Source organism: Hypanus sabinus, chromosome X1 (genome assembly GCF_030144855.1).
Source record: "Hypanus sabinus isolate sHypSab1 chromosome X1, sHypSab1.hap1, whole genome shotgun sequence".
In the NCBI taxonomy this organism is placed as follows: Eukaryota; Metazoa; Chordata; class Chondrichthyes; order Myliobatiformes; family Dasyatidae; genus Hypanus; species Hypanus sabinus.
In genome coordinates, this window is record NC_082738.1 from 60,392,049 (window position 1) to 60,405,194 (window position 13,146).

A 13,146-nucleotide genomic window follows, 5' to 3' on the forward strand; every position below is an offset into this window, starting at 1 on the left:
TTAATCTTTTCATGTATAATCAATATAGATTAGATTGATTATTATATTATTCTTTTTCACTGATAGTTTAATAAGATATTGTTATCTTGTTACTAATTTAATTTCAAATCTATTGTATTTATAACCTATTGAATATAATATTATGTTACGTTTTTTTTAAAAAAACTAATAAAAAGATTGAAAAAGAAAGGTGTATCTACCAAAAACTGACTTGAAGGGGGAGAATACTTATGCAAACAATTATTTTGAGTTTTATATTTGTAATTGATTTAGATCACTTTGTAGAGATTTGTTTTCCACTTTGACACAGAAGAGTCTTTTTCTGTTGATCAGTGTTTATATCCACTATGATTTGGTCTATGGTCTCCGGTCAAAGCTCAATGGCTTGATCTCTATGGTCTGTAGTATATGATCTCTGACCTAAACTCTATGGTCTTTGGTCTCTGACCTATGCTCTATGGTGTGTGGTTCATGTTTCTGGCCTAATCTCTAAGGGCTGTGCTCTATGGTCTGTGATCTGTGGCCTCAGCTCTATGGTCTGTGGTCTCTGGGCTAAGCCCTGCGATCTGTGCTCTGTGGTCTCTGGCCTAAGCTCTACTGACTATGATCTCTGGTCCGTGGCTTAAGCTCTTTGGTCTGTGGTCTCTGGTCTAAGCTCTACCGTCTGTGTTGTAGAATCTTTGGTCTGTGGCTTCTGGGGGATTCAAAGTTGTAAAACAATAAATCATGAACACTTCCAAGGGGGTTGAATACTTTTTATACTGTAGGCACTGCAAGTTAATATACAGTATTGCACTTGAGGGAAGCTAGTGTTGTAATTACAAAGGGGATGAATACTTTTCAGTCTTACAGTTTTGGTTATTAATAAATTGTTGGCAGGTTTTGGAATTTTTTTGATTTGACAATGCACAATGTTTTGTACATTAGCTAAAAAATTCTTCAATGCATTTTAAGTTTAGAAAATGAGATTATAAAATGTGAAAATAGTTGTGAGGGTGGAATACTTTTTCAAGGCACTGTAAATTCTATGACTAAACCTCTAAATAAACTACTAAGCTCTATGCCCTTGCCCTTTCAAAGAAGAGTTTTGCACTGCAGTTCTGTATTTTAAGGCTAAACAGGCTATAGCATGAAAAAAGTGTTCAGATTGACAAAGTCCCGAATTTAGAACTTCACTACCCTTATGTGTAAGCATAAGTAAACATATTTATTCACATTTAATTTTATAAAACTTTTTGGTTAATTAAGGAATTGCTTACCTTTGGTTGTATGAGAATTATGAGTGTGTAGCAATGTGCTACACACAGCGCTGAAATAACGACATGCCGTTTCAAGACTAGTTTATTCAAACTTCGCAGCGCTGGCATTTAATCCCTAGCGGCCGCCCTCTCCAGGCGGAAATGACGTCAGGTGCATTACCAAAGTCTTCCCCCCCGCGCGCTTGCTATTTGTGAGCCAGTTCGCCTGCGCAGAAAGTGGGTCGCCACAAGTGCATATATAGTGGATACAGAATTTATGGTTTTGTTTTTTTTCTGTGTGAGCATTACCTATGGTTATTGTCTTCAATAAGGTATGTTCATAAATAATTATGGAGAGTTCTAGTATCCTTTGTGTTTTGGAACTGTTTCAAAGAAACATTAGAAAAATGTTGTTTTAATTTGCTCACAAAGGAAATCATTACAATTTTACTTCTCATGATGCATTAAATAGCTTTTAAAGGTTTGTCATGATGCATCTCTTTCTATACTAATCTAGGAAAAAGCTGGGTGAATTTTTCCAGACCAAATATGATTGGGATTTGTTGGCTGCCCGTTCCATTTGGGCTTTTGGACCTGATACTACAGGACCCAACATTTTGGTTGATGATACTCTTCCATCTGAGGTAAGTCCATCTAGGAATGAAAGGGTATTTTCACTGATTGATCTATTTATTACATCTTCATTATTAGTACTTAACCACACATTGCTCTGCGACAACACTGGTGCCAAGCTGTATGGGTCCTAATGCCCTTCCCTTGGACAACATCGGTGGTGTGGAGAGGGGAGACTTGCAGCTTGGGCAACTGCCGGTCTTCCATTTAAAAAAAACCTTTCCCAGGCTTGTACCCTGGAAACTTTCCAAGGCGTAAATCCATGGTCTATCAAGACTAATGGAGGCCTACTGCTACTGCTACAAGTCTGAATGAAAAGAATAGTAATAAGCTGTTTGGTGCCTCGGGCTGCTTTACTATTCAACAAGTTACACCTGTAGTTGCAGATTTTCAATCAGTAAAACAATTGCACCATGACCCATTGCTTCCTATCATTCAGCCAATCTTGGATCCAGTTCACCAATACACCTCAGATCACTTATGCCATAACCTTCTGGACCACGCTGCCATGCTGGAGTTTGCTAAAGTCCATACTTGCGTATTCTATTCTGGCTTTATCATTTACTTAGTCCCTGTCTATCCAAATACTCAAACGCGGTCCTTTAGAACACCTTCCAGTAACTTTCCCACTACAGATGTCAGGCTTACTGGCCTGTAATTTCCTGACAACACACACAAAATGCTACCTAGCCTACTGAGTTCCTCCAGCATTTTGTGTGTGTTGCTCGGATTTCCAGCATCTGGAAATTTTCTCATCTCTAATTTCCTGGTTTACTTCTAAAGTCTTTCTTAAACAGCGGAACATTAGCTCCATTCCTCCAGTACCTTACTTGTCACTAAGGATGACTTAAGTATATCTGCTAGGGCCCCTGCAATTTTTGCACTTGCGTCTAACGGGGTCCAAGGGCACATCTTGTCAGGCCCTGGGGATTTGTCCACCCTGATTTGCCTCAAGACAGCGAACAACTCCTCTGTAATCTGTACAGGGTCCATGACCTTGTGCGTCGTTGCTCCACTTCGATAGACTCTGTGTCTGTCTCCCAAATGCAAAATTAAGATCTCTCAATTTCTTTTGGCTCCACACATAGATCACCATTCTGATCTTATCTTCTAGAGGACAAATATTGTCCCTTGCAATTCTTTTAATGTACATGTATTTCCCTTGGGATTCTCCTTCACCTTGTCTACGAGACCAATCTCATGCCTTCTTTTAGCCCTCCTGATTTCTTAAGTGTTTTCTTGCATGTCATAACTCCATAAATACCTCATTTGTTTCTACCTGCCTAAAGTTCTGCATCTCCTTTTCTTCTTAACCAAGGCCTCAATATCTCTTGAAAACCAAAGTTCCTGTTATTTTTACCTTTTATTCTGACATTGTGCTGTCAAAATTTCATTGTTGAAGACCTCCCATTTACCAACACACCTTTGCCAGAAAATGGCTTGTCCCAATGCCCACTTGCCAGATCATTTCTGATATCATCAAAGTTGGCCTTTCTCCTATTTAGAATCTCTGTCTGGACCAGACCTATCATTTTCCATATTTACTTTTAAACTAATGGGATTATGATCACTCAATGTCAAGAGTTCCCTTGCACAAACTTCTGTCACCTTCCACGGAACATTACAGCACAGAAACAGGGCTTTTGGCCCTTCTTGGCTGTGCCGTACCATTTTTCTGCCTAGTCCCACTGACCTGCACCTGGCCCATATCCCTCCACACCCCTCTCATCCAAGTATCTGTCCCAAGTTTTTCTTAAATGTTAAAAGTGAGCCCACATTTATCACTTCATCTGGCAGCTCATTCCACACTCCCACCACTCTGTGTGAAGAAGCCCCCCCCCCCCAATGTTCCCTTTAAACTTTATCCCCTTCACCCTTAACCCATGTCCTCTGGTTTTTTTCTCCCCTAACCTCAGTGGAAAGAGCCTGCTTGCATTCACTCTATCTATACACATCATAATTTTATATATCTCTATCAAGTCTCCCCTCATTCTTCTACACTCCAGGGAATAAAGTCCTAACCTATTCAACCTTTCTCAGTTTCTCAAGTTCTGGCAACATCCTTGTAAACCTTCTCTGCACTCTTTCAACCTTATTAATATCCTTCCTGTAATTCAGTGACCAAAATTGTACACGATACTCCAAATTCAGCCTTACCAATGCCTTATACAACCTCACCATAACATTCCAACTCTTATATTCAATACTTTGATTTATAAAGGCCAATGTACCAAAAGCTCTTTACTACCCTATCTACCTGTGACACCACTTTTAGGGAAGTTTGTATCTGTATTTCCAGATCCCTCTGTTCTACTGCACTCCTCAGTGCCCTATCATTTACCTTGTATGTTCTACCTTGGTTTTTCCTTCCAAAGTGCAATACCTCACACTTGCCTGTATTAAACTCCATCTGCCATTTTTTAGCCCATTTTTCCAGCTGGTCCAAAATTTTCCAGCTGGTCCAAATCCCTCTGCAAGTTTTGAAAACCTTCCTCACTGTCCACTACACCGCCAATCTTAGTATCATCAGCAAATTTGCTGATCCAAATTACCACATTATCATCCAGATCATTGATATAGATGACAAATAATGGACCCAGCACTGATCCCTGTGGCACCCCACTAGTCACAGTCGTCCACTCAGAGAAGCAATCCTCCACTACCACTCTCTGACCTGTAGACAACATCCACTGCCTTCCCTTCATCCACTTTCCTTGTAACTTCCTCAAAAAACTCAAATAGATTTGTTAAACGTGACCTACCATGCACAAAGCCTTGTTGACCCTCCCTAATAAGTCCCTGTCTATCTAAATACTTGTAGATCCTATCTCTTAGTACTCCTACTACCGATGTCAAACTTACTGGCCTATAGTTTCCCGGATTACTTTTAGAGCCTTTTTTAAACAATGGAACAACATGAGCTATCCAATCCTCTGGCACCTCGCCCGTAGATACCGACATTTTAAATATATCTGCCAGGGACCCTGCAATTTCAACACTGGTCTCCTTCAAGGTCCGAGGGAATACCCTGTCAAGTTCTGTGACAGCTTGTGCATTTTATTTGAAGCTAACTATACGACAGTGCTTTTTTCTGCCAACCGGTTATAAATCATATCAATCAGATCATGAAAGCTGCATTGAATGTCGTGAATCATATTGATGGCTACCATAACAACTAATGTTAGCTGAAAAACAACAAATCATTTTTTGGACCTGGACAATTATGTTAACCATTTTTTCTTGATAAATTTTTAACTTGATAACAAGAGCACTTGTGTGGAGTTGTACCAGATTTAGCACTAATTTTCTATTTATCACTGATCCAATAATAGGTGGATAAAGCACTTTTGGGTTATGTGAAGGACAGCATTGTCCAGGGATTCCAGTGGGGAACGAGAGAAGGACCACTTTGTGATGAACGTATGTATTAGTTAGGAAGTATTCAAAGTAAATATCATTATTTTGTATTTAAGCACTGGATTGAATCATTTTAAAAACCAAAACATGTAAAATAAGAAATGTCTTGTTATTGTCTTATTTGCATAGTCGGTTTATTCTTTGATTTCTCAAATACCTACTCTGTTAATAGATGTTAGCATGCTAATTTGCAGAGCCCAATCATTTTAAGTTGTGGATTATAATTAAAATGATTTTCTACGTCCTTTTTCTTCCCAATACATCCCAGATAAAATGTATGTAATCTTGGAGAAAAATTTATATCAATATCTTTCGAGCTATTTACTTCCTATTTAATGATATTAAACTCTAATCTGTGAAGACTTGCACGAGGAGTGATTGATATGTTCTGGGCCTAAGGTAGAAGAACTCAGTTTCAGAGAACCTAGCACCTTTATTTTTCAACATAGTCCCCTCCTACATTTACATACTTAGTCCAGCAGTTGTGGAGCATACGGATCTTACCTCCAGAAAGTGTGCACAGATGGGTGATTGATAAGTTCATGGCCTAAGAAGGAGGTGAGTTATACAGCTCTCGTTACAGGCACATGCAGGTCAACTCTTTGAGTGATTATGCTTAAAGTTTGAAGTTAGTAACTCATCTCCTACCTTAGACCACAAACTTATTAATCACCCCTGCTGTGGACACTTCCTGGAGGTCCAAGATCCGTATGTTCCACTAAGTGTGTAAATGTAGGAGGGGACTATGTTGAAAAATAAATGTGCTAGGTTTTCTAAACTTGACTCCTACCTTAGGGCACAAATATATCAATCACCCCTTGTATATCTCTATATTACTGCAAGTGAATGTGAGGGAATATTTTCTTCATTGAGAGAAGGAAATCTTGGAAAGGCAGCCCTTTGTTCATTTTGCATCTCCTTATAATGAATCTTATTGTGTCAGTGACAGAGGGTCTGAGAACAAATTAGAAGCTGCTGGCTACAGCTGAGATCCAAGGAATGAGGCTGCACAAAATCATTTGACTGTTCATAGTGAATCAGTAAGGAACTTCATCCCATCACAAGATCAAGAAAACTTGCACCGAGTCAATTTTAAAAATTGTGTACCCATTTTCTAAATTAATTATTGCCCAAGACGCTGCAGTCTGACTTGTTTCACTGTCTCTGACCATCCTAAACTAATGAAGTAACTTTTGAGTGCAATCACTGTTGAAATATATAAAGCATTGTTAGTGCATTGCAGCTCAGATAATATAATACTGATCCTTCATTGCACACACAAAGTCAGATTATATTTATTATGTTCCAGTCTCCATTATTAATTGTCTCTGGATTATTATTTATTGTCCAGTGGCATTAACATCAACCATAGCTTTGAGCAGCTAGTCATGGGGCACATTAAAGTCTTACTCCCAACTACATTGGATCCTTAGTGCTCGAATCAACCCACTGACGATGCAATATCCTCTGTCCTGTTCCACCAGGAAAATGGGGTCTTGTATGCCAGGCTGCTGATTATAGTCTTAAGTTCGGAATTTAACACCATCATACCCCAGAAACTGGTGGGAAACTGTCCTTACTGAGTCTCAACACCTCCCTCTGTAGCTGCATCCTGGAATTCCGAACAGTACGGCCCTCAGTCAGTTCATGTGGGTGGCCCATTACACTGAGCACTGGCACTCCCCAAGGCTATGCGCTCAGACCTTTGCTGTTTACACTGCTGACGCATGACTATGCTGCAAGATTAAGCTCAAACCGTGTCATCAGAGAAAATAATACAGTGGTGCTCTGGCAGGATAGATTAGAGAGCTCGTCTAGGGAGACTATTTGGGTGGAATTGAGGAATGGGAAAGATAAAACTTATAGGGGTGTATTATAGACCACCTAATGGGGAACGAGAATTGAAGGAGCAAATTTGCAAGGAGATAGCAGATATTTGTAGTAAGTACAGGGTTGTGATTGTGGGAGATTTTAATTTTCCACACGTAGACTGGGAAGCCCAGACTGTAAAAGGGCTGGATGGTTTGGAGTTTGTAAAATATGTGCAGGATAGTTTTTTGCAGCAATACATAGAGGTACCAACTAGAGAAGGGGCAGTGGTGGTTGGATCTTCTGAAATAGGTCAGGTGACGGAGGTATGTGTTGGGGAGCATTTTGGGTCCAGTGATCACAATGACATTAGTTTCAACATAACTATGGAGAAGGATAGGACTGGACCCAGGGTTGAGATTTTTGATTGGAGGAGGGCCAACTTTGAGGAGATGTAAAAGGATTTAGAAGGGGTGGATTGGGACAACTTGTTTTATGGGAAGGATGTAATAGAGAAATGGCGGTCACTTAAAGGTGAAATTTTGAGGGTACAGAATCTTTATGTTCCTGTTGGGTTGAAAGGAAAGGTTTAAAGTTTGAGAGAGCCATGGTTTTCAAGGGATATTGGAAACTTGGTTTGGAAAAAGAGAGAGATCTACAATAAATATAGGCAGCATGGAGTAAATGAGTTGCTCGAGGAATATAAAGAATGTAAGAAGAATCTTAAGAAAGAAATTAGAAAAGCTAAAAGAAGATACGAGGTTGCTTCGGCAAGTAAGGTGAAAATAAATCCAAAAGGTTTCTACAGTTATATTAATAGCAGAAGGATAATGAGGGATAAAACTGGTCCCTTAGAGAATCAGAGTGGACAGCTATGTGTGGAGCCGAAAGAGATGAGGGAGATTTTGAACAATTTCTTTTCTTCGGTGTTCACTAAGGAGAAGGATATTGAATAGTGTAAGGTAAGGGAAACAAGTAGGGAAGTTATGGAAACTATGATGATTAAAGAGGAGGAAGTACTGGCACTTTTAAGGAATATAAAAGTGGATAAATCTCCAGGTCCTGACAGGATATTCCCTAGGACCTTGAGGGAGGTTAGTGTAGAAATAGCAGGGGCTTTGACAGAAATATTTCAAATGTCACTAGAAATGGGGTTGGTGCTGGAGGATTGGTGTATTGCTCATGTGGTTCCATTGTTTAAAAAGGGTTCTAAGAGTAAACCTAGCAATTATAGTCAGTTTGATGTCACTGGTGGGTAAATTAATGAAAAGTATTCTTACAGATGGTATATATAATTATCTGGATAGACGGGGTCTGATTAGGAACAGTCAACATGGATTTGTGTGTGGAAGATCATGTTTGACAAATCTTACTGAATTTTTTGAAGAGATTACAAGGAAAGTTGACGAGGGTAAAGCAGTGGATGTTGTCTATATGGACCAGTAAGGCCTTTGACAAGGTTCCACACGGAAGGTTAGTTAGGAAGGTTCAATCGTTAGGTATTAATATTGAAGTAGTAAAATTGATTCAACAGTGGCTGGATGGGAGATGCCAGAGAGTAGTGGTGGGTAACTGTTTGTTAGGTTAGAGGCCGGTGACTAGTGTTGTGCCTCAGGAATCTATACTGGGTCCAATGTTGTTTGTCATATACATTAATGATCTGGATGATGGGGGTGGTAAATTGGATTATTAAGTATACAGATGATACTAAGGTAGGTGGCGTTGTGGATAATGAAGTAGATTTTCAAAGTTTGCAGAGAGGTTAAGGCCAGTTAGAGTGGGCTGAAAGATGGCAGATGGAGTTTAATGCTGATAAGTGTGAGGTGCTACATTTTGGTAGGAATAATCCAAATAGAACATAAATGGTAGGGCGTTGAAGAATGCAGTAGAACAGAGTAATCTAGGAATAATGGTGTATAGTTCCCTGAAGGTGGAATCTCATGTGGATAGGGTGGTGAAGAAAGCTTTTGGTATGTTGGCCTTTATAGATCAGAGCATTGAGTATAGGAGTTGAGATGTAATGCTAAAATTGTACAAGGCATTGGTAAGGCCGAATTTGGAGTATTGTGTACAGTTCTGGTCACCGGATTATAGGAAAGATGTCAACAAAATAGAGAGAGTACAGAGAAGATTTACTAGAATGTTACCTGGGTTTCAGCACCTAAGTTACAGGGAAAGGTTGAACAAGTTAGGTCTTTATTCTTTGGAACGTAGAAGGTTGAGGGGGGACTTGATAGAGGTATTTAAAATAATGAGGGGGATAGAGTTGATGTGGATGGGCTTTTTCCATTGAGAGTAGGGGAGATTCAAACAAGAGGACATGAGTTGAGAGTTAGGGGGCAAAAGTTTAAGGGTAACATGAGGGGGAATTTCTTTACTGAGATAGTGGTAGCTGTGTGGAATGAGCTTCCAATAGAAGTGGTAGAGGCCAGTTCGGTACTGTCATTTAAAGCAAAATTGGATAGGTATATGGATAGGAAAGGAATGGAGGGTTATGGGCTGAGTGCAGGTCAGTGGGACTAGGTGAGAGTAAGCGTTCGGCACGGACTAGAAGGGCCGAGATGGCCTGTTTCTGTGCTGTAGTTGTTATATGGTTATATCTATTTTGATGACACAACATCAACAATGATGTCGGAGTACAGAGAGGAAGTGGAGCATCTGGTAGATTGGTGTGAGAAGAAAAATCCAAGTCTGAATGTGAAAAAGACTTCAGGAAAGTGCAGATGAGCCATCCCCCTCTGGGAATATAGGGCTTCTCTCTAAAAGAGTTAATTGCACCAAGTTCCTGGGAATTCACATCCTGGATTACCTCACTTGGTCCCTTAATATCACCTCCCTGAGCAGCGTCTCCACTTCCTAAGGAGATTGAAGCAAGCAAGGCTTCCCCTCCCCATCTTACCTGAATTTTATAGGAGAGTGTCCTGTCCTGATAAGTTGTGTCTCTGTCTGGTATGGGAGTAGACAAGTATTGGACCGAAAGTCCCTACAGAGGACTGTGAGAACATCTGAGAAAGTCATAGGGATCTCCCTGCCATCCATCAGAGCATTTATCAAGAGTGTGCAGGATCTCCCACATACCTTCTGGCAAACTCTAGCCGATATTTCATGTGAGTTTTGTTTTCCAACAGTGGCTTTCTTTTTGCCACTCTCCCATGGTAGCCACGACTTGTGAAGCACCTGAGCAACAGTTGTATGCGCGGTCTCTCCCACCTCAGCCACTGAAGCTTGTAATTCCTCTGGTGTTGTCATGGGTCTCTTGGAGGCCTCCTTCTTGCTCTAGGCAGATTTAAACCTGTGCCATATTCTTTCCGTTTCTGATTATTGACTTACTTATACTGTAAGGGATATTCAGTGACTTGGAGATTTTCTTGTATCCATCTCCTGACTTGTGCTTTTTGATAACTTTTTTGCAGAGCTACTTGGAGTGTTCTTTTGTCTTCATGATGAAGTTTTTGCCTGTATACTGACTCACTTTCCAGATACAGATGTATTTTTACTACAATAAATTGAAACACCTCAACTGCACGCAAGCTTATATATAGCTGGAACACCTTAAAGCACCTTATGTGACTTTAAAACCAACTGGCTACACCAGTGATGATGCGGTGTGTCAATAGACAATAGGTGCAGAAGTAGACCATTCGGCCTTTCGAGCCTGCACCGCCATTTTGAGATCATGGCTGATCATCTACTATCAATACCCGGTTCCTGCCTTGTCCCCATATCCCTTAATTCCCCTATCCATAAGATACCTATCTAGCTCCTCTGCATCTAGCGGATGCATTGGTAATCATTTTCCAATGTTCCTTAGATTCAGGATCAGTTCCTGAGGATTGGAGAATGGCTAATGTTATCCCACTTTTTAAGAAGGGAGGGAGAAAACAGAGAACTATCGACCTGTCAGCCTGACATCGGTGGTGGGGAAGATGATGAAATAGTGGCATATCTAGATAGCAGTGATAGGATTGGGCCGAGCCAGCATGGATTTACCAAGGGTAAATCATGCTTGACTAATCTGTTGGAGTTTTTCAAGGATGTAACCAGGAAGTTAGATGGGGGAGATCCAGTGGATGTAGTGAACCTCAATTTTCAGAAGGCATTTGATAAGGTCCCACATAGGAGATTGGTGGGTAAAATCAAAGCTCAGGGCATCGGGGGGAAAACATTGACATGGATAGAAAACTGGTTGCCAGATAGAAAGCAAAGGGTAACGGTGAATGGGTGTTTCTCAGAATGGCAGGTGGTTGACTAGTGGGGTGCCACAGGGCTCGGTTTTGGGACCACAGCTGTTTACAATTTACGTCAACTATTTAGATGAAGGCATTGAGAATAACATCAGCGAATTTACTGATGATACTATGCTGGGTGGCAGTGTGACATGTGATAAGGATGTTAGGAGAATTCAGGGTGACTTGGATAGGCAGAGTGAGTGGGCAGATACTTGGCAGATGACGTTTAATGTGAATAAGTGTGAGGTTATCCACTTTGGGAGTAAGAACAGGAAGGCAGATTATTATCTGAACTGTGTAGAGTTAGGTAAGGGAGAAATACAAAGAGATCTAGGAGTCCTTGTTCATCAGTCACTGAAGGTGAATGAGCAAGTGCAGCAGGCAGTGAAGAAGGCTAATGGAATGTTGGCCTTTATTACAAAGGGAATTGAGTACAAGAGCAAGGAAATCCTCTTGCATTTGTACAGAGTCCTGGTGAGACCACACCTGGAGTACTGTGTACAGTTTTGGCCTCCAGGGTTAAGGAAGGACATCCTGGCTGTAGAGGAAGTGCAGCGTAGATTCACAAGGTTAATTCCTGGGATGTCTGGGCTGTCTTACGCAGAGGTTAGAGAGACTGGGCTTGTACACGCTAGAATTAAGGAGATTGAAAGGGGATCTGATTGAAACATATAAGATTATTAAGGGATTGGACAAGATAGAGGCAGGAAATATGTTCCAGATGCTGGGAGAGTCCAGTATCAGAGGGAATGGTTTGAGAACAAGGGGTAGGTCATTTAGGACAGAATTAAGGAAAAGGTTCTTCTCCCAGAGAGTTGTGGGGGTCTGGAATGCACTGCCTCGGAAGGTAGTGGAGGCCAATTCTCTGGATGCTTTCAAGAAGGAGCTAGATAGATATCTGATGGATAGGGGAATCAAGGGATATGGGGACAAGGCAGGGACTGGGTATTGATAGTGAATGATCAGCCATGATCTCAGAATGGCAGTGCAGACTCGAGGGGCCGAATGGTCTACTTCTGCACCTATTGTCTATTGTCTATCCACACGATCAATGCCTCTCATCATCTTGTCCACCTCTATCAGGTCACCTCTCATCCTCCTTCACTCCAAGGAGAAAAGGCAGCGTTCACTCAACTTATTCTCATAAGGCATGGTCCCCAATCCAGGCAAAAGGGATCGAAAGATCATGGACCCGAGGGCCAACAATCTTAACCTGTTCTTCAACAGATTTGACACTGTGGCCCCTGCCCATCCTCCACATGATTCATCTGTTGTCGGCCCCCAATCAACATATACTCCACTCTCCCCTCCTACCCCTCCTCACAGCCCCCCACTCTGCTCTCATGACTATACCTCTCCCCCACCTGAAACCACCAGGGTGGGCTTCACAGCTGAGCAGGCCCGGATGGTGTCAGCCCCAGGGTGCTCATAGCCTGTGCCCCCCCCCCCATCTATGTGGAGTACTTCACCATGTCTTCAACCTGAGCCTGAGTGTCCAGAGGGTTCCTGTGCTGTGGAAGACGACCTGCCTCGTCCCTGTACCGAAGATGCCACGCCCCGGTGGCTCCAATGACTACAGACCGGTGCCATTGACCTCCCACATCATGAAGACCCTGGAGAGACTTGTTCTAGAGTAGCTCCGGCCTATGGTTAGGCCACACTTAGATCTCCTCCAGTTCGCCTACCAGCCCCAACTAGGAGTGGAGGATGCCATCGTCTGCCTGCTGAACCGTGTCTACACCCACCTGGACAAGCCGGTGAACACTGAGGGTCATGCTTTTTGACTTCTCCAGTGCGTTCAACACCATCCGTCCTGCTCT

The 13,146-nt window shown here is 41.6% G+C and overlaps 1 protein-coding gene across 4 annotated transcripts in view; it reads left to right on the forward strand.

Moving 5' to 3' along the window:
- The window catches only part of eftud2 (elongation factor Tu GTP binding domain containing 2), a 111,924-nt gene that overhangs the window by 88,426 nt on the left and 10,352 nt on the right, over positions 1-13,146 (forward strand). For all 4 annotated transcript variants that reach the window (XM_059956649.1, XM_059956648.1, XM_059956650.1 and 1 more), the window contains exons 22-23: positions 1,756-1,882; positions 5,204-5,291. In XM_059956649.1, coding sequence (XP_059812632.1) covers positions 1,756-1,882; positions 5,204-5,291 — 215 coding nt within the window. The remainder of the gene's footprint in view (positions 1-1,755; positions 1,883-5,203; positions 5,292-13,146) is intronic.